This window comes from Salarias fasciatus, chromosome 3 (assembly GCF_902148845.1).
Source record: "Salarias fasciatus chromosome 3, fSalaFa1.1, whole genome shotgun sequence".
Classification (NCBI taxonomy): domain Eukaryota; kingdom Metazoa; phylum Chordata; class Actinopteri; order Blenniiformes; family Blenniidae; genus Salarias; species Salarias fasciatus.
This window is the reverse complement of record NC_043747.1, coordinates 22,726,231-22,750,179: the sequence shown is the minus strand read 5'-3', so window position 1 is coordinate 22,750,179 and position 23,949 is coordinate 22,726,231. Positions and strand designations below refer to the sequence as shown.

The window sequence follows — 23,949 nt, the reverse complement described above, 5'->3', positions numbered from 1 at the left end:
ACTTTCAAGTGTCTAACTCCACGTTTAAGTTTCAATGACACTTTCTGGAAGGGGATTCCAGAATGTGTCATCCAATGACCGATTCTGGAATCCTCTGCTATAACTCCTCTCAGGAAGGAGCTAGAGGGCTGGGATTAGAATCAAGTGAAAGCTTAGGACCTCAGCAGTGCAATGGTTGCAGTGTCAAGTCTCAAGTCACTTCTTAAAAATCAATGTCATTTTCTGGAAGGGGATTCCAGATTTAGACATCAAATGACCGATTCTGGAATCTGCTATAACTCCTCTCAGGAAGGAGCTAGAGGGCTGGGATTAGCATCAAATGAAAGCTTAGGACCTCAGCAGTGTAATGGTTGCAGTGTCAAGTCTCAAGTCACTTTTTAAAAATCGATGTCATTTTCTGGAAGGGGATTCCAGATTTAGACATCAAATGACCGATTCTGGAATCTGCTATAACTCCTCTCAGGAAGGAGCTAGAGGCGTGGGACTGGCTTCAAATGAAAGCTTAGGACCTCAGCAGTGTAATGGTGGTAGTTTCAAGTGTCTAACTTGAATGTTAAGGGTTTTATGGTCAACCCTATGTGTAACCCTAACACGGTAACCCTACTCCCTAACTGTAACCCTAACAATCCCAAACAATGAGGGCTAGGGTTATGAAAGTTTGATATGTGTCTCCCTCGGGGGTCCCTGACAGGTCTGTTGTGGTCTCGGTAAGATTCGGTCAAGCAATGATAACTCCTGTCAGGAAGGAGCTTGAAGGCTGAGATTGGCATCAAATGAAAGCTTAGGGCCTCAGCAATGCAATGGTTACAGTTTCAAGTGTCTACCTGCACTTTTTAAAAATCGATGTCATTTTCTGGAAGGGGATTCCAGATTTAGACATCAAATGACCGATTCTGGAATTATCAACCCTAACTCCTCTCAGGAAGGAGCTAGAGGGCTGGGATTAGCATCAAATGAAAGCTTAGGACCTCAGCAGTGTAATGGTTGCAGTGTCAAGTCTCAAGTCACTTTTTAAAAATCGATGTCATTTTCTGGAAGGGGATTCCAGATTTAGACATCAAATGACCGATTCTGGAATCTGCTATAACTCCTCTCAGGAAGGAGCTAGAGGCGTGGGACTGGCTTCAAATGAAAGCTGAGGGCCCTCCGAGTGTAATGGTGGTAGTTTCAAGTGTCTCACTTGAATGTTAAGGGTTTTATGGTCAGCCCTATGTGTAACCCTAACTCGGTAACCCTACTCCCTAACTGTAACCCTAACAATCCCAAACAATGAGGGCTAGGGTTATGAAAGTTTGATATGTGTCTCCCTCGGGGGTCCCTGACAGGTCTGTTGTGGTCTCGGTAAGATTCGGTCAAGCAATGATAACTCCTGTCAGGAAGGAGCTAGAAGGCTGAGATTGGCATCAAATGAAAGCTTAGGGCCTCAGCAATGCAGTGGTTGTAGTTTCAAGTGTCTACCTGCACTTTTTAAAAATCGATGTCATTTTCTGGAAGGGGATTCCAGAATGTGTCATCCAATGACCGATTCTGGAATTCTCAACCCTAACTCCTCTCAGGAAGGAGCTAGAGGGCTGGGATTAGCATCAAATGAAAGCTTAGGACCTCAGCAGTGCAATGGTTGCAGTGTCATGTCTCAAGTCACTTTTTAAAAATCGATGTCATTTTCTGGAAGGGGATTCCAGATTTAGACATCAAATGACACATTCTGGAATCTGCTATAACTCCTCTCAGGAAGGAGCTAGAGGGCTGGGATTAGCATCAAATGAAAGCTTAGGACCTGAGCAGTGCAATGGTTGTAGTTTCAAGTGTCTACCTGCACTTTTTAAAAATCGATGTCATTTTCTGGAAGGGGATTCCAGATTTAGACATCAAATGACACATTCTGGAATCTGCTATAACTCCTCTCAGGAAGGAGCAAGAGGCGTGGGACTGGCTTCAAATGAAAGCTGAGCGTCCTGTGAGTGTAATGGTGGTAGTTTCAAGTGTCTAACTTCAATGTTAAGGGTTATATGGTCAACCCTATGTGTAACCCTAACTCGGTAACCCTACACCCTAACTGTAACCCTATACTCAAAAAAGCAGGTATGTTGTGATGACATCTCTCTGACCCCTAAAGAAAAACTTTGACGTTCACCACAATAAGCATGTTCCCTGTGGGATTTGATCCCACAAAAGTTGGGTTGAAAGCCATAGCATAAGACCACTCAGCCACTCAGTGCCATGAATTTTTCGCGTTTGGAACTTGTACTTATTTTTTAAGCTTTGTGTGGAGGGGGGTTGGAATAATGACCCTCCTAACCCTAGGGGTCAGAGGTCATTTAACCCTAGTTTCCTGTCACTTAGGGCTAGGGTTATGAAAGGTGGCTGTCGGTTTTGGGTGTTTTTGGGTGTTTTTGGGCTGATCCAAACACTTTGGGTTTCAATGTCTCTTTCTGGAATGCAATGCCAGCTTGCTTCATTCTGGTGACAATCTCTAACTTTGTCCAGGAAGGCCCTAGAAGTGTGGGATTGGCATCAAATGAAAGCTTAGGGCCTTGGCAGTACAATGGTAGTGGTTTCAAGTGTCTAACTTAAATGGTAAGGGGTTTTTGGTCAACCCTATTTGCAACCCTAAGCCCTAAGCCTTGACCCTAACTCCAGTCAGGGTTTTTATTGGCTTCCAATGACAGCTTAGGGCCTTAAGAGTGTAATGGTGTTCCTTTCAGGTGTGTACCTGCACTTTTTAAAAAACGATGTCACATTCTGGAAGGGGATTCCAGATTTAGTCATCCAATGTCAGATTCTGGAATCTGAAAGGTTAGGCTAAGTTAGTTTAATAAAACACTTTGCCTCAGTAACACTAAGTCTCCACTGCTCAAGATGCACCACAATAAGCATGTCCCCCGTGGGGTTTGATCCCACAACCTACTGGTTGCAAGCCATAGCATTAGACCACTCGGCCACTCAGTGCTATGAATTTTTCGCGTTTGGAACTTGTACTTATTTTTTAAGCTTTGTGTGGAGGGGGGCTGGGATAATGACCCGCCTAGCCCGAGGGGGTAGAGGTAATCTAACCCTAGTTTGCTGACTATTAGGGTTACGGTGATGAAAAATTGATATGTGTCTCCCTGGGGGGTGCCTGACAGGTGTGTTGTGGTGTCATTTCTCTAACCCTAGCAGAAAAATTTGACCTCATGAATCAGCGTATAATCTACATGGTTGGATTGGGAGGCTGATGCCCCACTGAGTCTGGGGGATTTGCAAGCTCTCCCAGGGGTCAAAATTTAAACGTTGACCGATCGACACGAGGCTCACGTATGTTCATCGGGGGTGCCAGGACATCCACCGTGAGAAGTTTCAGCCCTGTGCGACCCTCCTGACCCTATCGGTCAAAGGTCAACGGGGTGACCTTTCCCATAAGGCCTTGAGCCAGGGAGCTGAGATTCGGTGTCATGCATCGGGGCTGGCAGCACATCCACGGTGTGCGATCTCAGCCCTCTAGGCCACCCGGAAGTCTTTCAGGAGAGCTGAAGGCACTCGTTTTCAAAAACGCCTTAACCGAACATATTTTGTGCGCCATTTTTGAAATACTTGAGCAAACGAGCTCAAAGTGGCATCAAAATGACCGTCTCTACACCCCGCTGATGTGTGCCGACAGTGGTGGTTGTAGCTGAAACGGAAATACCCGAAAAAAGCACGTTTCTGTATTTCGCCGTTTCACGTTTTTATTTTTTAAAAATCAACGGTGATAGCCAGGGGGCTGAGACTTTCAGGGTGTCCTCGGGGTCCCATCCCACACCTGTGATAAAATTTTCAGCCCTCCGGGACATGTAGAAGTATGTGAAATAGGCAAATGCTAACGTTTTGTGGCTAAAATAGGAGCTAATTTCGCTATTTACATTAATAGCTCCCAAACGATGACAGCTAGCCGGCTCAAACTCGCACACAAGGTGTGTGGTGACCTTAGGCACCCATCGATATGGGGCAGCCCCGCCCACCGCGTGGAATTACTGCACAAAGTGGGCGGGAGCAGAAATTAGCCGTTAGCTGCTAACCCTAACTTCCAGCTTGAATAACTCTTAAACGATTAGGGTTAGGAGGATGGGGGTTGGAGGCATGACTCCTGGGGGGGTCCCTGATGGATGTGTGGAAGGGGATCCCTCCAGCGCATAAGGAAGCCGCGTGGTTGTTGCATTTAGCATTAGCCGCCGCTAACGACTTCGGAGTTGAATAACTCTGGAAGGGGAGGGGCTAGGAGGGTGTGGCTTTAACAGCTGACTCCCTGGGGGGTCCCTGACCTGTATGTAGGACCTCATCCCTCTGCTGCCCTCCTAGCCCCGCCCAATGACCTTTTACCTCAGGAGCGCGTTTAATTGAATAACTCCGGAAGGGGAGGGGCTAGGAGGGTGTGGCTTGAACAGTTGACTTCCAGTGGGGTCCCCGACACTTGTGTGCGATGGCATCCCGATCGGACCTTTGGATCTCCTTCAAATCATGTTTTTTCACTTTTTTCAGCGAAATCTCATTTCAGAGAGGATTGGGAGGCTGATGGCATAGTAACCCTAGAGGATCTGTAGTCTGTCATAGGGGGTGAAAATTAACGCTTTGCCCGATTGGCACGAAACTCGGGGAGCTTCATCGGGGGTGCTGGGAGAGCCGCTGTGTGGATTTTCAGCCCTCTGGGACCATCTTGACCCTAGGGGTCAAAGGTCATCTAACCCTAGATCGCAGACCATTAGGGCTAGGGTTATGAAAGTTGGATATGTGTCTCACTGGGGGGTGCCTGACAGGTGTGTTGTGGTGTCATTTCTGTAACCCTAGCAGAAAAATTTGACCTCATGAATCAGCACATAATCTATATGGTTGGATCCGTGGGGATGAGCCTTGGGTGTCCTGAGGGTCGGTTGGGTCAATTTCCACCATGAAATTTGGGACCCTCGGGGACCGGCAGGACCCCCGCACACATACCTCATGTGAGGTCAGGGATCCCCTCATCACTCTAAGGGTGAAACTCAGAGGGTGAAAACAACGCATTGAGCTAGAGACAAAGAAACGCTAGATCCTGCATCGGGGCTTCCAGGGCATCCACCCTGTGAAGTTTCAGCTCTCTAGAATACTTTTTTCCAAAAAAATCCATCCGTTTTCACTTGCCCTGCAGAAGGCCCGAAATAAAGCATGAATCATAGCAAAATCCCTCAACGCTTTGACCGATCGGCACGAAACTCGGGAACCTGCATCAGGGGAGCCAGGGTATCCATTGTGAGAAGTTTCAGCCCTGAGCGACCTTCCTGACCCTATCGGTCAAAGGTCAACGGGGTGACCTTTCCCATAAGGCCTTGAGCCAGGGAGCTCAAATTCGGGGTCATGCATCGGGGCTGGCAGCACATCCAATCTGTGCGATTTCAGCCCTCTAGGCCACCCGGAAGTCTTTCGGGAGAGCTGAAGGCACTCGTTTTCAAAAACGCCTTAACCGAACATATTTTGTGCGCCATTTTTGAAATACTGGAGCAAACGAGCTCAAAGTGGCATCAAAATGACCGTCTCTACACCCCGCTGATGTGTGCCGGCTGCGGTGGTTGTAGCTGAAACGGAAATACCCGAAAAAAGCTACTTTCTGCATTTCGCATTTTCACGTTTTTATTTTTTAAAAATCAACGGTAATAGCTGGAGGGCTGAGACTTTCAGGGTTGCCTCGGGGTCCCCTTCTGCACCTGTGGTAAAATTTTCAGCCTCCCGGGACATGTAGAAGTATGTTAAATAGGCAAATGCTAACGTTTGCGGCTAAAAAACGAGCTAATTTAGCTATTTTCGTTAATAGCTCCCAAACGGTGATAGCTAGCCGGCTCAAACTCGCACACAGGGTGCGTGGTGACCTTAGGCACCCTTTGATATGGGGCAGCCCCGCCCACCGCGTAGAATTACTGCGCAAATTGAGAAGGAGCTTAAATTAGCCGTTAGCTGCTAACCCTAACTTTGAGCTTTAATAACTCCTAAACGATTAGGGTTAGGAGGATGGGATTTGGATGCATGACTCCCGGGAGGGTCCCTGATGGGTGTGTAAAAGGATATCCCTCCAGCGCGTGCACAAGCCGCGTGGTTAACGCGTTTAGCATTAGCCGCCGCTAACGACTTTGGAGTTGAATAACTCTGGAAGGGGAGGGGCTAGGAGGGTGTGGCTTTAACAGCTGATGCCCTGGGGGGTCCCTGACCTGTCTGTGGGACCTCATCCCTCTGCTGCCCTCCTAGCCCCGCCCAGTGACCTTTAACCTCCAGAGCGCGTTTAATTGAATAACTCAGGAAGGGGAGGGGCTAGGAGGGTGTGGCTTTGACAGGTGAGGCCCAGGGGGGTCCCCGACACCTGTGTGGAATGGCATCCCGATCAGACCTTTGGATCTCCTTCAAATCGTGTTTTTTCAATTTTTTCAGCGAAATCTCATTTCAGAGAGGATTGGGAGGCTGATGGCATAGTAACCCTAGAGGATCTGTAGCCTGTCATAGGGGGTGAAAATTAACGCTTTGCCCGATTGGCACCAAACTCGGGGAGGTTGATCGGGGGGGCCAGGCCTTCCGCTGTGTGAAGTTTCAGCCCTCTGGGACCAACTTGACCCTCGGGGTCAAAGGTCATCGAGCCCTAGTTCGCAAACGATTAGGGTTAGGGTTATGCAAATTTGATATGCGTCTCCCCGGGGGGTCCCTGACAGGTCTGTTGATGTTTCATATCTGTAACCCTAGCGTAAAAATTTGACCTCACGAATCAGCGCATAGTCTATATGGATGGATTGGGAGGCTGATGAGGAGCATTTTCAGCCCTCTGGGAACCTCGTAACCCTAGCGGTCAACGGTAATCTAACCCTAATTCCATCAACATTAGGGTTAGGGTTATGGGAGTTGGATATGTGTTGATACGCGATGAGCCTTGGGTGTCCTGAGGGTCGGTTCGGTCAATTTCCACCGTGAAATTTCGGACCTCTCGGGGACCGGCAACAACCCCATACACGTATTTCTTGGGCTGCTGACTGTCTGTTTTGGGTGTTTTTGGGCTCATCCTAGCATGTGGAGCTAACATGGCTAAGGATTCCAGATTCGGTCAACCAATGACCGCTTCTGGAATCAGCTATAACTCAGCTCAGGAAGGAGCTACAGTGGTAAGATTGGTGTCAAATTAAAGCTTAGGACCTCAGCAATGCAATGGTGGTGGTTTCAAGTGTCTAAATGCAACTTTTTAAAAAACGATGTCACATTCTGGAAGGCAATTCCAGATTTCGTCAACCAATGACCAAATCTGGAATCAGCTATAACTTTGCCCGGGAAGGAGCTAGAGGGCTGGGATTGACTTCAGATGATAGCTGAGAGCCTCAGCAGTGCAATGGTGGTGGTTTCAAGTGTTTAACTCCACATTTAAGGGTCAAGGACTTATTCTGGAAGGGGATTCCAGATTTGGTCAACCAATGACCAAATCTGGAATCTGCTCTAACTCTGCTCAGGAAGTAGCTAGAGGGCTAGGATTGGCTTCTACTGACAGCTGGGGAGGTCCCTGACAGGTGTGGTGGGGTGTCATCTCTCTACCCCCTGGATAAAAATTTGACCTCATGAATCAGCCCATAGTCTATGTGGTTGGATCGGTGGGGATGAGCCTTGGGTGTCCTGAGGGTCAGTTGGGTCAATTTCCACCATGAAATTTGGGACCCCTCGGGGACTGGCAACGACCCCGCACACGTGTCTCTCGGGGCGGTGACTGTCTGTTTTGGGTGTTTTTGGGCTGATCCAAACACTTTGAGCTTCAAAGACCCAATCTGGAAGTGGATTCCAGATTCCAGATTGGGATTCCAGATTCCAGATTCCAGATTCCAGATTCGGTCAAGCAATGATAACTCCGCCCAGGCAGGAGCTAGAGGACTGGGCTGGACTTCAGATGATAGCTGAGGGCCTCAGCAGTGCAATGGTGGTGGTTTCACGTGTCTACCTGCAATCTTAAGGGTCAAAAACGCAATCTGGAAGGGGATTCCAGATTCGGTCAAGCAATGATAACTCCTCTCAGGAAGGAGCTAGAGGGCTGAGATTGGCATCAAATGAAAGCTTAGGGCCTCAGCAGTGCAATGGTTGTAGTTTCAAGTGTCTACCTGCACTTTTTAAAAATCGATGTCACATTCTGGAAGGGGATTCCAGATTAGGTCAACCAATGACCAAATCTGGAATCTGCTCTAACTCTGCCCAGGAAGTAGCTAGAGGACTGGGATTGGCTTCTACTGACAGCTGGGGAGGTCCCTGACAGGTGTGGTGGGGTGTCATCTCTCTACCCCCTGGATAAAAATTTGACCTCATGAATCAGCCCATAGTCTATGTGGTTGGATCGGTGGGGATGAGCCTTGGGTGTCCTGAGGGTCAGTCGGGTCAATTTCCACCATGAAATTTGGGACCCCTCGGGGACTGGCAACGACCCCGCACACGTGTCTCTCGGGGCGGTGACTGTCTGTTTTGGGTGTTTTTGGGCTGATCCAAACACTTTGAGCTTCAAAGACGCAATCTGGAAGGGGATTCCAGATTCCAGATTGGGATTCCAGATTCCAGATTCCAGATTCCAGATTCCAGGTTGGGATTCCAGATTCCAGATTCCAGATTCCAGATTCCAGATTCCAGGTTGGGATTCCAGATTCCAGATTCCAGATTCCAGATTCCAGGTTGGGATTCCAGATTCCAGATTCCAGATTCCAGATTGGAATGGGATTCCAGATGCGGTCAAGCAATGATAACTCCGCCCAGGAAGTAGCTAGAGGACTGGGATTGGCTTCCACTGACAGCTGGGGAGGTCCCTGACAGGTGTGGTGGGGTGTCATCTCTCCAGGACCTCTAGAAATGTTTGACTTCACCAATCGGCCCCCGCTCTCTAGCGTTGATCCGGGCTGATGAGCTTTCTTTGTCCTCAGGGTCGGTCGGGTCAATTTCCAACGTGAAATTTTTGACCCCTCGGGGACTGGCGGGACCCTCACCCACGCGTTTGTGGGGGCGTGACTGTCTGTTTTGTGTGTTTTGGGGCTCGTCCCAACATTTTTGGCATTTCGGGTGAAAATCCCACATGGCCGGGTTCTCTGATTTATTTAGAGTCATTTTGGTGAAAAACATGGGTTAGCCACTTGAAAACTGAATTTTAAAATGGTTTTCTAACTTTTGATGGCTCTCTAGCGCTCAAAACATAGTGGTCAAAATCCGGAATTGAGATTCCGGAATTGAAAAAACCGGAAACGGAATTTTCAGTTCTGGATTCCAGATTCCAGATTCCAGATTCCAGAATTGCAAATTCCGGATCCGGATTCTTCCGTTCTGGAATTCCAGATTCCTATCAAATCGACGGTGTCCCCTAACCCTAACCCTAACCCACACCACAACAAAGCCTAACCCTAAAGAAATGTTTTTGCACTTTTACTTTTTTCAGTAACAACAACATGGTCAAGAAAACACTGTTTCTCCTACTTAGGACCGGAAAAAGGTCCCCACAAGGCACGTCGTTCCACGTTTTGCTATCCTTGTGGGGACATTTGGCCCCAACAAGGATAGAAATACGAGAACGCACGCCCACACGCACGCACACACACACACACACACACTTCAGACAGTGAACTGACCTCAGAGTCTCCAGTTTACAGTTTGGACTCTCCAGTCCAGAACACAGGATCTTCACTGATGAATCATTCAGCCTGATGTCACTCAGGTCCAGGTGTTTCAGATGGGAGGAGTCAGATTTCACCCACCTACCCACTACATACAGGCATTGCCTACATTCATCAACAGATGCTGACACAGTCCTTTGACTTTCATCAGTTTTAGTCAGACTGGTGAGAAGTGACTGCTGTGCAGTGCAGTGTCTTTTAAAGCAGAACGATGCAACTGTTGCTCTTGCGCTCCTCCTACTGGTCTCCTGTGAAAGCTCACTGTTGTGAACCTTCTCCACGTCCACGTCCCCCCCCCCCCCCCCCCCCCCCCCCCCCCCCACACACACACACACACACACACACACACACGCCTGCAGAGAACGCTCAGAATCTGTTTCCTTTTTTTCTGCTCATCAGACAAAGGTTTTTTCTGTGTATTTGGTTCTGCCATCCCTGAGCACTGAAGGGTGGTGCTGCTAAGGCTCGCAAGGGTTTCATGTTTTGTTTTACGCGCTTATATACTTGTACTTCCGTGTGAGTGCCGTAAAGCAGGTTTGTTCTCACGATATTTCGTCGGGTCGGATCCTCTGAAAGTTGCAAGTGCTGCTTTCAGTACAGAGACACTGGGGGGAGGGGAGGGACCGGCGAATCACCACGCCAATTCTTTGTTTACCCCCACAGGGATTCTGAAAAACATTTATTGAGGTAAAAATGTTATTTAGTTCTGCTTTAAGTTGTTCAAGCTTATTGTTGTGTTCACCTGTGAATTTGTTGAAGGTTTTATGATTGGTATCATAACAGCGTTTTAGGTTGAAATCTTTGAGCATTGCATTGACCTGCTTGCAGATCAGGGACATGACTTTATCCGACTCATGAGGTCCGACAAAGCAAGTGTTTGTCCACTTATCTTACAAACTGCCTTTTCGGCGACAATATTTTTTTCGAGGGACCCGGCTCCGGCTGCCATCTGAGGTCAGAGTCTCCTCATGAAGACAGAGTAAGGTGAGGCAGTTAACGCAAACCAGTGCTGAAAAAAAAAAAAAAAAAAAAAAAAGCAAAACATTGTACTGTGGATTTCTGGGATGGAGGTAAAGTGATATTGAAACCAAACACAAACTTACTGCTTCTCCCAAGACGGCGCGAAAAACAATGCAAACAGAGTCATAACAGCATGGAAACTAACAACTGCACACTAAAAAAAGAATGGTAAAAACAACCCAAAATGGTTTATTTTTTAACCCAACAGTTAATCAATATTGGACCAGCCCAACAGTAGTTATTTTTACCCAACAAAATGGCTTGGTCTTTTTAAGCCAACAAATCGGTTCACAGATTTAATCCAGTCATTGGGTCAAATCAATGTTAGTCCGGGTCGATTCTACCATATGATTGAGTTGAATATTTTGCTCATTTTTAACCCAAATGTTGCAGCAAATTAATTTCAGCCCTGGGTCAATTTTACCATATATATACTGGTGGAATGTGGCCAAATTCTGGGTCAAATTAACTACAATTCTGTGTTAATTCAAGTAAACACATTGGTTTAGTCTCCCAAAAAAGGATTCATCTGATTCATAAACAGCTCATTTTCAAAACCTATTAAAAAATAAATAAATTTCAGCAGTCCATTGATTTTTCGATGAGGACAAGCTTCTTCAATCTCGAGAGAGATCATGAACAAGCCAAGGCGAAGTTTCTATTGAGAAACTGAGATGCCCAGTGGAATGGAGGGGACTGGCTCTTACAGTTGGTATCAGCTTGGCCACAGGAGTTGCTGGAAGGTGCTGCAATGCAAGAGGGGGCCTTTGTGATGACCACAAGGCAGTGGTGCTATTTTACCCATAGCTGGGGGGTTGTGACATGTGGGAGACAGGAGTCGAACCTACAACCTCCTGATTGTAAGACTGTGCACCCCACTAAACCACAGCCGCCTCGACAGCTGTCAATGCAAACGTTATACATAGTGTCGCTAGCAAGCTACATGCGTTATCTAGCCAGTTGTTTCATGCTAACTACATAGAGGGTTCGCTCAAGCAAATTTTTCTGTGGATGGCATTACGTGATGAAATGCTTATTTACATTACATATCTAATTCACATGACATGACGCCGCACAGTCATGTGAATTAGATATGTAATGTAAATTAGCACAAACCTGTTTTGCATTACAGAGGCAGAGGACCACTTCTGTTTTTCTGTGTTGCAGAAAGAGAAGATGGAAGTGACACACGGACCTGTTGACAACCCAACAGTGGTCAAAACAACCCATGTGCTGAGTTTAAAAATCCATGTTGGGTCTGATGGACTCTAACCCAACAAAAGAGTTGCAACAAATAACTCCAAATGGATTATAATAGCCCAAATTGGGTTCCCGATTTCATAACCCAGCGATTGGATTAACAAAATAATCCAACATTTTTTAGTGTGTGGAATTCATTGTGAACCGCCAGAAATGTTGCTGCGGGCAGCAGTTTACCTGCAAGCCACACTTCGAGATCACTTCGAGCAGGTTGTCTATGAAGTGTGACTGGACCAAAAGTAATCCACTAGATTTCTGGAGAATATCATCTAAACTACAGTGTTGAACTTGGACCTTTAGATACAAAGTAATAAACTATATTTTAGATGTTTATCTTCAAACTAGGGCTGTCATGATATCAAATTTTCTCTTCAAGATTATCATGGGCAAAAAATATCACGATAACGATATTATCACGATATCAGCAAAAATTTAACTAATAATGGTACAAACATTCAGATTCATCTTTAATTTTATTTTTGTTTTCTGTCTTTTCCCAGATGAATTACATTCAGAATACCTTTCAAATGAGGTTTTGAAACAATATGAGAACAGTAACTGTACAACTGCATACCGAAAGTGTAGTTACACTCCACTAATTAAAATCTGATGAACTGATAAACAGAGGATCCACAGCAGAGGCGTAATTTACATAGCGTTGGTGGTAGGGCTGAACGATATGGGCAAAATTTCATATCTCAATATCCATGCCAGATATCTCGATACCGATACGATATATTACAATGGATTCAGTGAAAGTTAAGCATTTTTCAGAAAAATAAAAACATACAGGGCATGAAATTCGTAAATAATTTTAACAGGCCTTCCAATTTTTTTCAGCAGGTCCTCAGAAAATTTTAACAGGTCCTTAATTTTCAATTTTGTAAAATGCTGATCAAAAACAGGATCCAACGATACTTTTTAATTAAACTGTTGTATTTTGTTGTGCTTGTTTCGTTCTGTTTATATCTATTTGCTGCTCTGTGTCTGGGATGGTAGATCTTCTTATGCTGTATGGCCCACCCTAAGTTGCAAATTTATAAAATGATTTTTATTTATTTTGTTGCAGGTATGCATGTTGCTAATTGCTGATTGAAGCATCCCAGCTTTGACAAGTTCCTTTGGTGGTGGTGGGACATTAACCCTAGAATCCATACCAGCACAAATCACATTTCATATAATGTAGTTGTGCCCAATTGAAACAAAGTATTTTAGCTAAGATCCTGCTGATGGCTGTGAATGTTAGTGTAGATTCTGATTCTATTCAGTTCTTAATCTGACCAGGTTTTGTCTGTGTATGTATCAGACCCTGGAGGACCTCTCTCACTGATGTTCACTGATGTTCTGTTTTTGTGGCCATGCCTGCAGCTGTGATTGCCTCATTCAGGGGTGGAGAACTGTAGTATCGCAGTAAATCATTAACTGTTTCGGCAGATTTGCATATTTACAGTTACTACTGTTTACACCCATTGCTGTCATTGTGTTCTGAAGTATTTGTTGTTCGGAGTTCACAGCAGCGCCTGAATCAAGCAGTACCTCCTTCAATCCAGCAGAGGACGCATTGTGATCGTTTGATGCATAGTGCAGTATGAAGCACAGAGAAGAAGAATGTAAAAATGGAATCCCAGAGTTACGAGGCGTGTTGGTTATGATTGATTCATTAAAAGAGAAGCAACGCAATTTTATGATAGAAAAAAAAAAAAACAACAGGCGGTAAGGGCCTACTGATATGGCACCTAAACCGGCGGAGATTCGATCTCAATTGGTCCCCGCCGCCATTTTATAGAGAATTTCGTGCCCTGATAATACAAAAGGATTTTAAAAAAATGCAGTTTTTTTTTTAATGAGAACTCACTGCCACTACCACCAAATTCGTTTGTACAGATTCTGCAGCCGCCCTCTCTTCTGCTCTCATGTTGTTTTGGTTTCTCTGCTGCGTGTAGCACATGTGAGTGTGCGTCTCCGTCTCCCTCCTGCCCCTCCCTCTGATGTTTCTCATTGGCTGCCATCAGCTGTCAACCAGTAAACGAGGTTTGTGGTAGGCTGGCCTGACCTGTGCACGGGCAAGCTTACATGCAAGCAGGGGAAATCTTGATATCGTCGATTTTGAGAAACTAATGTCCTGAATGTTCATATCCCGATATTGATATGATAACGATATATCGTTCAGCCCTAGTTGGTGGGTTCTGAAAACCCTCGGGCCCTCTTGGGGTGAAATCCTGTGCCACCACCACACTGCCGAGGATTGTTGTTTGTTTGTTTGTTTAAATCCGAGGCGGAATGAGCGCAGCAGCTGCTTCTCTCCAGCCAGAGGCGCCGCTACTGGCTCGGGCCCCAAGGAACGGCTGACATCAGTCAATTTCAATAACAAATTTGAGGCGCTACACTAGACGCTGCAACGACAACGTGTCGAAAATCCCCCGCACGGGGCTCTTTTCCGAGTACTCACCGGTTAGTTGCTAGAAGGGGGCCGGCGGAGAAGACGGCGGATATCAGCGACACAACTTGAAACCGCCCGGACACATTACAATGACACGTCTGGAACCTACCTAACGGGGCCCCACTACGACCCGGGAACCTACCTAACGGGGCCCCACTACGACCCGGCTTGCATCAACGTGCAGTCAGTGTTGCTAAACACACTTTTTTCGGGTGAGGACAGAGCGTCTCCCTGTCGTTGTCGGCCACCGCCGACATGTTTATTTCACTCGTGACGCTCGCTAACTGGGAGCCGCGCTAGCTAGGAGCCGTGCCGCTACCGCTGCTCTGCTGTGTTTACATGTGAGGGGAGGGGGAGAGGCTGGGGTGCTGCAGGAGGGAGACGAAGCATGGCGGAAGAACAGGAGCGGATTTTGAAAATACACTTCAACACGTTTCAAGCGGGACTAGAGCCTCTTTACGATATTATCATGTGCGCATTTTGAACACGATATTGAAATTTCATTTTTTAAAACCACGATTATCGTCAATACCGGTTTACCGCGACAGCCCTACTTCAAACCAGTGAGACTTGTGCTCATTTTAAGGTTCAGCTGCAAAATTGTGAAGCAGCTGGATCTTTGTGTCCTTGCTGTGTGTTTCTCAGAGTAAATGTTTCTTGGTGTTCACAGAAAGAGGAAGAGGAGTGATGTCTGTGAGGATCAGCCAGAAAGCTCCAGAAGCGTCGCTGCACCAAGTAAGAGTGGACATGTGTCTGCTGAGGGTCTGGTTTGTCTTCACTGGGCTTGTTGTGTTGTAGAGTCATGAAAGCTTGTTGTTTGTGTGCAGTCTGATTGTTGTTGTTGTCTTTGAGCAGGTGTTGGTCTGCAGCAGCTTCTAGAAGAACATAAGAAGAGTCTGAGGAGGAGATTTGAACATGTGACTGAAGGAAGTGATGAAGCAGGAGGAGGAAGCCTCCTCAACAGGATCTACACTGAGCTCCACATCACAGAGGGACTCAGTGAGGAGCTTCAGAGGGAACCTGAGCTGAAGCAGCTGGAGACAGCTTCCAGGAAGGAGAGCCTCCATCACACTGCCATCAGGGTTCAGGACATCTTCAAAGCCTCCGTCCAGCAGCTCAGACACATCCGAGTGGTTCTGACCAGCGGCGTGGCCGGCAGTGGAAAAACCTTCTCGGTGCTCAAGTTCACTCTGGACTGGGCCGAGGGCCTGGAGAACCAGGATGTCAGTGTGCTGGTGGTGCTCTCCTTCAGGGAGCTGAACCTGCTGGGAGAGCGGCCGTACAGTCTCCTCTCGCTGCTGGCTGTTTTCCATCCCACGCTCCAGAAGCTGACGGCAGAGGAGCTGGCTGTCTGCAAGCTGCTGTTCATCTTTGACGGCCTGGATGAAAGCAGACTTTCTCTGGACTTCAGCAGCAGCCAGCGGCTGCTTGACGTCTCCCAGCAGTCTTCAGTCAGCCTGCTGCTCACTAACCTCATCCGGGGGGATCTGCTGCCCTCGGCTCGGGTCTGGATCACTTCCCGACCGGCGGCGGCCCATCAGATCCCTCCAACACGTGTGGACAGACTGACAGAAGTTCGAGGCTTCACTGACGCCCAGAAGGAGGAGTACTTCAGGAGGAGGCTGAGTGATGAGGAGCTGAGCAGCAGAATCATCTCCCACATCCAGACCTCCAGGAGCCTCCACATCATGTGTGGAATCCCAGTCTTCTGCTGGATCACTGCTACAGTTCTGGAGCACATGTTGAGCAGCGAGCAGAGAGGAGAGCTGCCCCAGACCCTGACTGACATGTACTCCCACTTTGTGCTGGTTCAGACACACAGGAAGAAGCTCAAGTACCATGAAGGACCTGAGACGGGTCCACAGGAGCTGACGGAGGCTGACAGGGAGTTTCTTCTGAAGCTGGGCAGGATGGCCTTTGAACATCTGGAGAAAGGAAACATGGTGTTCTACCAAGAAGACCTGGAGCAGTGTGGTCTGGATGTGACTGAGGCCTCGCTGTTCTCTGGAATCTGTACTCAGATCTTCAAGAGAGAGTCTGTGATCTTCCAGAAAGTCGTCTACAGCTTCTTCCATCTGACTGTTCAGGAGTTTCTGGCTGCAGTCTTCATGTTCCACTGTTTCACCAACAGGAAGACAGACGTACTGAAGACCTTCATCGACAAGAGACATCATCATGATGATGTTTTCACTTCTCTTGACATATTCCTGCAGAAAGTTCTAGAGAAATCCCTCAGAAGTCAGAATGGTCACTTGGACCTGTTTGTCCGCTTCCTTCATGGCCTCTCTCTGAAATCCAACCAGAGACTCTTAGAAGGTCTCCTGGGTCGAACTGAGATCAGTCCAGAAACCCTCCAGAGAGTCACCATGGGTCTGAAGGAGATGAATAGTGACAAAAAGTCTCCTGACAGAAGCATCAACATCTTCCACTGTCTGATGGAGATGAAGGACCTCTCAGTACATCAGGAGATCCAAGAGTTCCTGAAGTCAGAGAACAGATCAGAGAAGAAACTCTCTGAGATCCACTGCTCAGCTCTGGCCTACATGCTGCAGATGTCAGATCAGGTCCTGGAGGAGTTGGACCTGGACAGGTTCAACACATCAGTGGAGGGACGACGGAGACTGATCCCAGCTGTTAGGAACTGCAGGAATTTTCGGTGAGTCCACATGTCCTGATCAATATCTCAGCGATGTTTGTATGCAGTACCTCCTGTAGTTACTCTGTGGAGAGATCCCTCAATGATCCGTCATGATCAAACTGGAACTTTAACAAAAAAAATGATTTTGATCGTCAACTTGTCGGATTATTGACAACAACTCATGTTTACTCATGATTATTATTCAGATGTCCAAGCTTCAATTTTTCATTATATAGTTTTGGTTGATTGCTTCGTTAATAAAAATGAAAGTACTCATAAAGTCCAATGTATTTTAAAAGGACTTAAGGCAAGATTTGTGAAAAACTACACATGCATTTCCACTTTATTCAATGCCAATGGGTTGTGAAGCATTAAAAACCTAAAATAACAGGCCAATCCGCGTATCTGTCTGTTGCCTTATACAGGCTGTGTGCCAAATAATTTGTTGCTGTTCGGGGTCCGAATTTCCCGCGCAATCGTGGGGATGTGACGTAAATTGACGCTGTATGCGCGCTGCCAAACAGGAAGAACATGGCCGCCGTGGACACGGACTCAAACACTGCTGGGATCAGGGGCGGGCAGTGTTGCCAACTTGGTGACTTTCTCGCTAAATCTGGCGACTTACCAAAGCCTCTTTTCGACTTTTTTTGTCAAAAGTAACTAGCGACAAATTTAGCAGCTTTTTCTGGTGATCTGGAGACGTGACAGGACATCTCCACTGTTCTCAGCAAGCAGCGGGTGCTGCGTGAGCCTCTCCCCCGTTCCAAAGCACTCACAGGCGGCCAGTCTCAGCAGCGCTCCCTGCTGAGTTGGGGCCGATTGGGTAAACGGCCCGGAGCTGCTCTACGGCGGCGACGGGAGAGCTCCAGCAGCCGCGGCCTGCTTCACGCGCCTCCGTGGTTATGCGGCGGGTCCCCGCGCGCTCCGTGGCCGGCACAGAGCGCGTCTCCGCCCGGGAGCGGAGATCCGGAGCTGCCGCGCCGCGGCTTGCTCCACGGAGGTGCGTGAAGCAGGCCGCGGCTTCCACGAGCCGAGTGGAGCTGCCCCACGGAGGCTGACGGGAGAGCTCCGGATCTCTGCTACCAGGCGAAGACGCGCTCCGTACCGGCCGCGGAGCGCGCAGGGACCCGCCGCATAAACACAGAGGCGGAGAGGAGCTCCGCGACGGATTTAAAAATGAATCGTTAGATTAATCAATGCATCGAAGAACTATTTCCTAGATTAATCGATTACAAAAGTAATCGTTTAACGCAGCCCTATTATCAGCGTTATCTCGTGAGTCAAAAAAAAAAAATAAAATAAAATAAAATTATGACTATCTAGGTGTCTAGACACACGTGGATGCCAAGTAGTACATTCAAATCGAACATATATCTGCATATATGACACATCTCGCGACACCGGGCTGTCATGGAGGAGAGCCGTGAGCGGACCATGATGAAATATTGGTGAAACCAATGAGTTTTTGGATGATTAAAGCTGTTTTGCTAGCGGCGCTATACATGCCCAATCTGCTAACAGTATAGGGATGTGCGCCACTTGATTTTGGATGTAACTTTCTCCCGAAGCACTGTTCGGATCAGAAAAGCCTTCTGTGTGAGTATATTGTTGTACTTCATTCCATACACAACGCGAAAACTGTTTAAGCCGAACTTATCCTTTAAGTTTTAAATAGTAACCTTGTTTAATATTCTTTCAGTGCCACGATAGGGTTTCAAATTTACAGTGTTATACTTTGCCAATGTTGTAATCAAGTAGTTTATCCACATTCTGTCCCCTAGAGGGGGTACAAACAGGACAACCAATCGGTTTTTTTTTAATTAAGCAGCAGCTGAACACACTTTTCATCCTTCAGTGAAGTGTATATCGATGAGAGCTGTTCAATCACTCAGACCTCTGACAGATGTTCACAAACTGTTTTTCAAGGGCCAGGACATCCAACCACCTTTACTTCAACATTTTAAATGGCATGTTCAAAACACCTGGAACTCCATGTTCTCTCCTTCATGTCCACATGAACCCAAAGTCAAACCAGACAAGATGAGCTGAAGCTCTGATGTCAAACAGAAGGAATCCAACAAAGTGTCCTGTCTCATAGCAACTTCCTGTCTTCTCTCTGTCTCATTACAGACTTTCTGACTGTGGACTCTCTGATTCTGACTGTGAAGTGATCTCCTCAGCTCTGAAGTCTGACTCCTCCCATCTGAAACACCTGGACCTGAGTGACATCAGGCTGAATGATTCATCAGTGAAGATCCTGTGTTCTGGACTGGAGAGTCCAAACTGTAAACTGGAGACTCTGAGGTCAGTTCACTGTCTGAAGTGTGTGTGTGTGTGTGTGTGTGTGTGTGTGTGTGTGTACTTTGTTTCCAAAAAGACCAAGGAAAAGAGAAGTCCTTGGTGTGTAGCTGCTGTGTTAACTGGAGATCTGAGATGTTGGCTTCAGTTCAAACAGACTCTTCCAGTCTGAACCTCTTGAATTAATTCAACATTAAACTTTGTCCTCTTGTCTCACTTCTTTCTCTCTTTATTTAGATTGGAATGTTGCAGTTTTTCAAAGAGCAGCTGTTCTTCTGTGGTCTCAGCTCTGAAGTCCAATCCCTCCCTCCTAAAACATCTGGAACATCTGGATCTGAGCGGGAACCAGCAACTGGATTCAGGAGTTGAGCAGCTGTGTGGTTTTCTGGAGAGTCCACTCTGCAGTCTGCAGTCTCTGAGGTCAGACTCCATGTTTGAGTTTGTTTCAGTGAAAGTAGTGCTGACACTAAAGTGCAGACATAAGGCTGATCTGAGAGTGATCCACACTGAGGATCTCCATGAGAAACTGAGACTTCTTAGAAGAAGAAGAAAGGTGCTGCAGTGGATCTTTAACTGTGAACCTCTGTTCCATGTTGACCTTCAGCTTTCAAAGCAGGCTGATCTCTAATGGAACAAGCTGTCATTGATCTCCCAGCTGGAGCTCCAAACTGTCACCAGCTCTGCAAAGTCTTGACTTCTTAGCTTTATATCCAGTAACCTTGGCTGTTGACATGGCCTCCACTGGGCTCTGCTTCAGTTTTGTGTTTTCATCAATTCAGCTCTCCAAAAGAACAGTGATCCAGTAACTGAGGATGAATGAATGAATGAATGAATGAATGAATTTTATTAAAGTGTCATGCACTCCATGTGCCCAGCCCACATGGGCTTATAAGACACTAAACATATACAGCATTGCATAGTTTGCAATCAAATATACAACACATTTTTTCTCTTTTCCCAAGCTTTACAAATAAAGTTGGCTGTATGAAAAACTCCCTTTCTAAAACATATTTCCAGTTTATCATAATCATTTAAGAAAAAGAAATTATTACAAGACAAACTCATTTTTTCAAAAAAATACATTCCTGAATTCATCATAGAGAGGACAATGGAACATGAAATGAATCTCATCCTCAATTTGTTTTAAGTCACAGAGCAGGCACAATCTCTGTTCCTCAGGTTCACCTCTAAACTTGCCTGTTTCTATGGCCAGAGGTAAAGTACCAACACGTAACTGGGCGCAGAGAGATCTTTGGGTTTTGGACAGATTTTGTTCAACATATTTTTCAACGTCATATGTGTTTTTTATAAGGCAATAAGTTCTTAATTTGGGCTTATTCCATATTTCTGAAAACCATTTTTCTTTATATTTTTGGAAGAATATTTCTTTTAACTCTTGAATATTGCAGCGTAATCTATTGTGAAATATATATGACTGATCAAAATTGGAAAACAAAGATCTCACCTTGCTGGCCCAAGGAGATACCTTTGACATTTCCCAGTTGAAAATCTTTTTAGTCAGTCTGTCCTCTGACATATTTACCAATCTGTTCCAAAGACGAAGCATTTCACATTTATGTCTAACATTTGATGGTTCCCAGCCTATATCTCCACACATAGCAGCTATTGGAATGTGTATATGAACTCTCAAAAAAGAGCGAATTGCTCTGTATTGAATTATGTCAGAGTTGGTCTGTTCTTTAAAAATCCAGACCCCTGCTGCATAATCTGAGACAGAACATACGCAAGCTCTGTACAGATGGGTAAAAGACTTAAAGCCCAGGTCTCTACAGTTCTTAACTTTGTTCAGTAAAGACCCCACAGCTCTACCAGCTGAGTCAGATAGAACACCTATGGCTGGTTTAAAGGTCAAATGTTTATCCAATATCAGGCCAAGGTATTTATACTCATTTGTATATGCCAATGGTGTTAAACCAAATTTAAATACAAATGGTTCTCTTTCATAGCATTCGTTCCATGCCTCACATTGGGAACACCTACAGCGTGACCTCATCAGAAGCTCCTATTGCACTCCGCCAGCCATGATTGGCTGGAGTCAAGCACGTCAGTGTCAGAGAGGGTGGAGACCCTTCCCCTATAAATAGTCCTGACACTGCGCTTCCCGTCATTTTAAAACCTCTTCTTGCTATGAGCAGAAGTTCCGTACCTCCTCACTTGCACTAGCTGTTTAACCGGGACCTAGCTTAACCGTCCACAGAACGAGCAAAAGACTTGGTCCCCGGGCGCTGGGTTCTCGGCTTGACACAGAAGCCGAGTGATACTGGTCAGACTAGCCTGTCTCCAAACAGTAGTCTGAGCCGCTGGCGAAAATAGCAATATTTTCAACAACAAAAGCAACCGAGTGGCAACACTCCCGAGTAGCAATACTCAGGGGCATTAGCTTTACCAGCTAACGCTGACGAAAAGTAGCAATACTCCCGCTATAAGCCCCTGGAAGTCGCAACATTTCCAGCTTGCTCCGGCTACCCACTAGCCTAGCCAGGTTAGTGTTAGCCGGTGCAGCATAGCCCGCTTCACAGCTTTGCAGCTGTAGGTGAGCATGGCTAACGCCGGTGCCGCCATGGAGGCCGAGGCTAAACCAAAGGCGCAAGCCTGCCCCTGCGGTAATAAAATATCGAGCTGGGACACTCACCCGATGTGTTTCGTGTGTCTCGGCTTGAAACATGCCCAGGCCGCCTTTGAGTCCTGGAAAGAGTGCATCCACTGTGTTCGCCTCTCCCTCAAAGTGCTTCGTCGCCGCCTGGCTCGTTTAACGGATTTGTCTGGTGGCGACCCGGTAATGGCTTCCACCGCAGCAGGGCAAGAGCCGACGGACCTCATGGAGGTGGCCCCCGAAGCTGAGGCTGGACTCAGCTGGGGGACCAGCTCGACTTTATAGATCCGCTGCCCATTGACGACTCCAACCTCACAACAGGTCTGCTGGGTTACGTCGTTGAAGCGGCAGACAGCGGCTCAGACGGAGGATCGGATCTCCTCATGACAGATGAGGAAGAGGACGATTCCTCACTGGCTCTGTCGGTCCGGGTTGCAAAACCCCAAACCACAATGACAGCTCCGGCAGGAGACGGGGATTCCACTTCCCCGGTGATGGACTTAGACCTGCAGGATGTGTGCAAACGCGCCGCGGCTAAGCTCCACATCCAGTGGCCTGAGGCGCAGCCTGAGGTGACGTGCTCCCGTTTTGATGGGAAAAGGTTGCCGAAGGTGAAAGGATCAGTCAAACAGCTACTGCTGATTTTTCCAGAGCTGCTGGATGAACTCACTGTCTCGTGGCGCGACAAGCCGTACAGGGAGAAACACCCCGTGGCAGGCAGCTCCGTGCTCGACTGCGAGGGAATGGAAAGTCACGGTCTCCGTAACATCCCTCCGGTGGAGCCCGTGGTGGCGGCTCATCTCCACCCGAAAACATCACTGTCCTCCCCGGGGTGCACACTCCCAAACAGTGCAGACCGCTTCCAGTCCAGCCTCACGGTGAAGGCGTACAGAGCGGCAGCACTGACAGCCCGGGCTGTCAACGCAACCTCCCTCCTGATGGCTTATCAAGCGGAGCTGGAGGAGGAGATGACAGCCAAGCCAGACCCGACACTGTGGGAGGAGATGTGCATCATCACCGACCACTGCCTCCACCTGCAGAAGGTGGCGATCCAGGCACAGGGCAGAGCGATGGGGCTGATGGTTCTGCAGGAGAGGGCGCGCGGGCTAAACCTCACCACCCTAATGACGAAGGTGAAGGAGGATCTCCTCGATACTCCTATTTCACCCCAGGGTCTCTTCGGCTCGGCAGTAGCCTCCATGCAGAAGAGGTGTGAGCAGAAAAAGCGGGAGGATGAAGCCCTGAAGCTGTGTTTGCCGAGGAGGGCGCCGTCCTCCACGCCTCCAGCTCCCCGCCAATCCTATGCCAAGGCAGCGGCTTGGCCACCACCACCCGCTTTCAAGATCCCCAGGGTGCCCAAACCTCAGTCTGCACCCCAGGCCCTGCGAGCAGGTTCACAAAGCTCGGTTCTGTTCGGCGTCTGGATGTCGGAATGTTCGACCCGGCTCAGCGCCCCATAAAGAGAAGCGGAGACAGCATCCAGCAGGTGGAATCCCCCAGCGGTCCACAAATACGTCTCACAAGCGCTTCTCATTGTTGTACAGCATTAAACTTGTTTCCACTGTCGCATCCAGGCACGTTGCCGAGGGCGCAGTTACAAAAAATGAAAAAGAAAACAAAAACTTTGTTGAAAAATAAAATTTGTCATGTCCCGGAGGGAGTGACTCCTCTCTCCGGCACAGACGAGCCTGTGACGCAAGTCTCGGCTCGCGCATGCGCAGTACCGAACAAGCAGCTCCGCGCGGCGGTGCTGCTTGAGGGCGCCGGTACTCCATGCATGACAGATTGGCCTGTCAGCCCGCTGTCACTGCAGATAGCAGGCTGGTCAGAGTGCACAAACTCGGAGTGGGTTATCAGGACACTGAGCAGGGGATACTGGCTCCAGTTTGCTGTAACACCTCCGCAGTTCAGGGGAGTAATTCAGTCACAAGCTCATGGCGACACTGCTCGTTTTCTGCAGGAAGAGATTTCTTCTCTGTTAGAGAAAAGAGCTATAAGAATTATTTCTCCCGAACACTGCCAGAGTGGGTTTTAT

At 47.4% G+C, this 23,949-nt stretch overlaps 1 protein-coding gene across 3 annotated transcripts in view; it reads left to right on the top strand.

Moving 5' to 3' along the window:
* Window positions 1-23,949, top strand: part of LOC115385941 (NACHT, LRR and PYD domains-containing protein 12-like) — a 199,453-nt gene that overhangs the window by 41,856 nt on the left and 133,648 nt on the right. The window contains exons 4-7 of one of the 3 annotated variants that reach the window (XM_030088047.1): window positions 15,035-15,099; window positions 15,220-17,020; window positions 19,133-19,306; window positions 19,538-19,720. The exons of the other annotated variants lie outside the window; for them this stretch is intronic. Coding sequence (XP_029943907.1) covers window positions 15,035-15,099; window positions 15,220-17,020; window positions 19,133-19,306; window positions 19,538-19,720 — 2,223 coding nt within the window. The remainder of the gene's footprint in view (window positions 1-15,034; window positions 15,100-15,219; window positions 17,021-19,132; window positions 19,307-19,537; window positions 19,721-23,949) is intronic. 3 annotated transcript variants of the gene reach the window in all.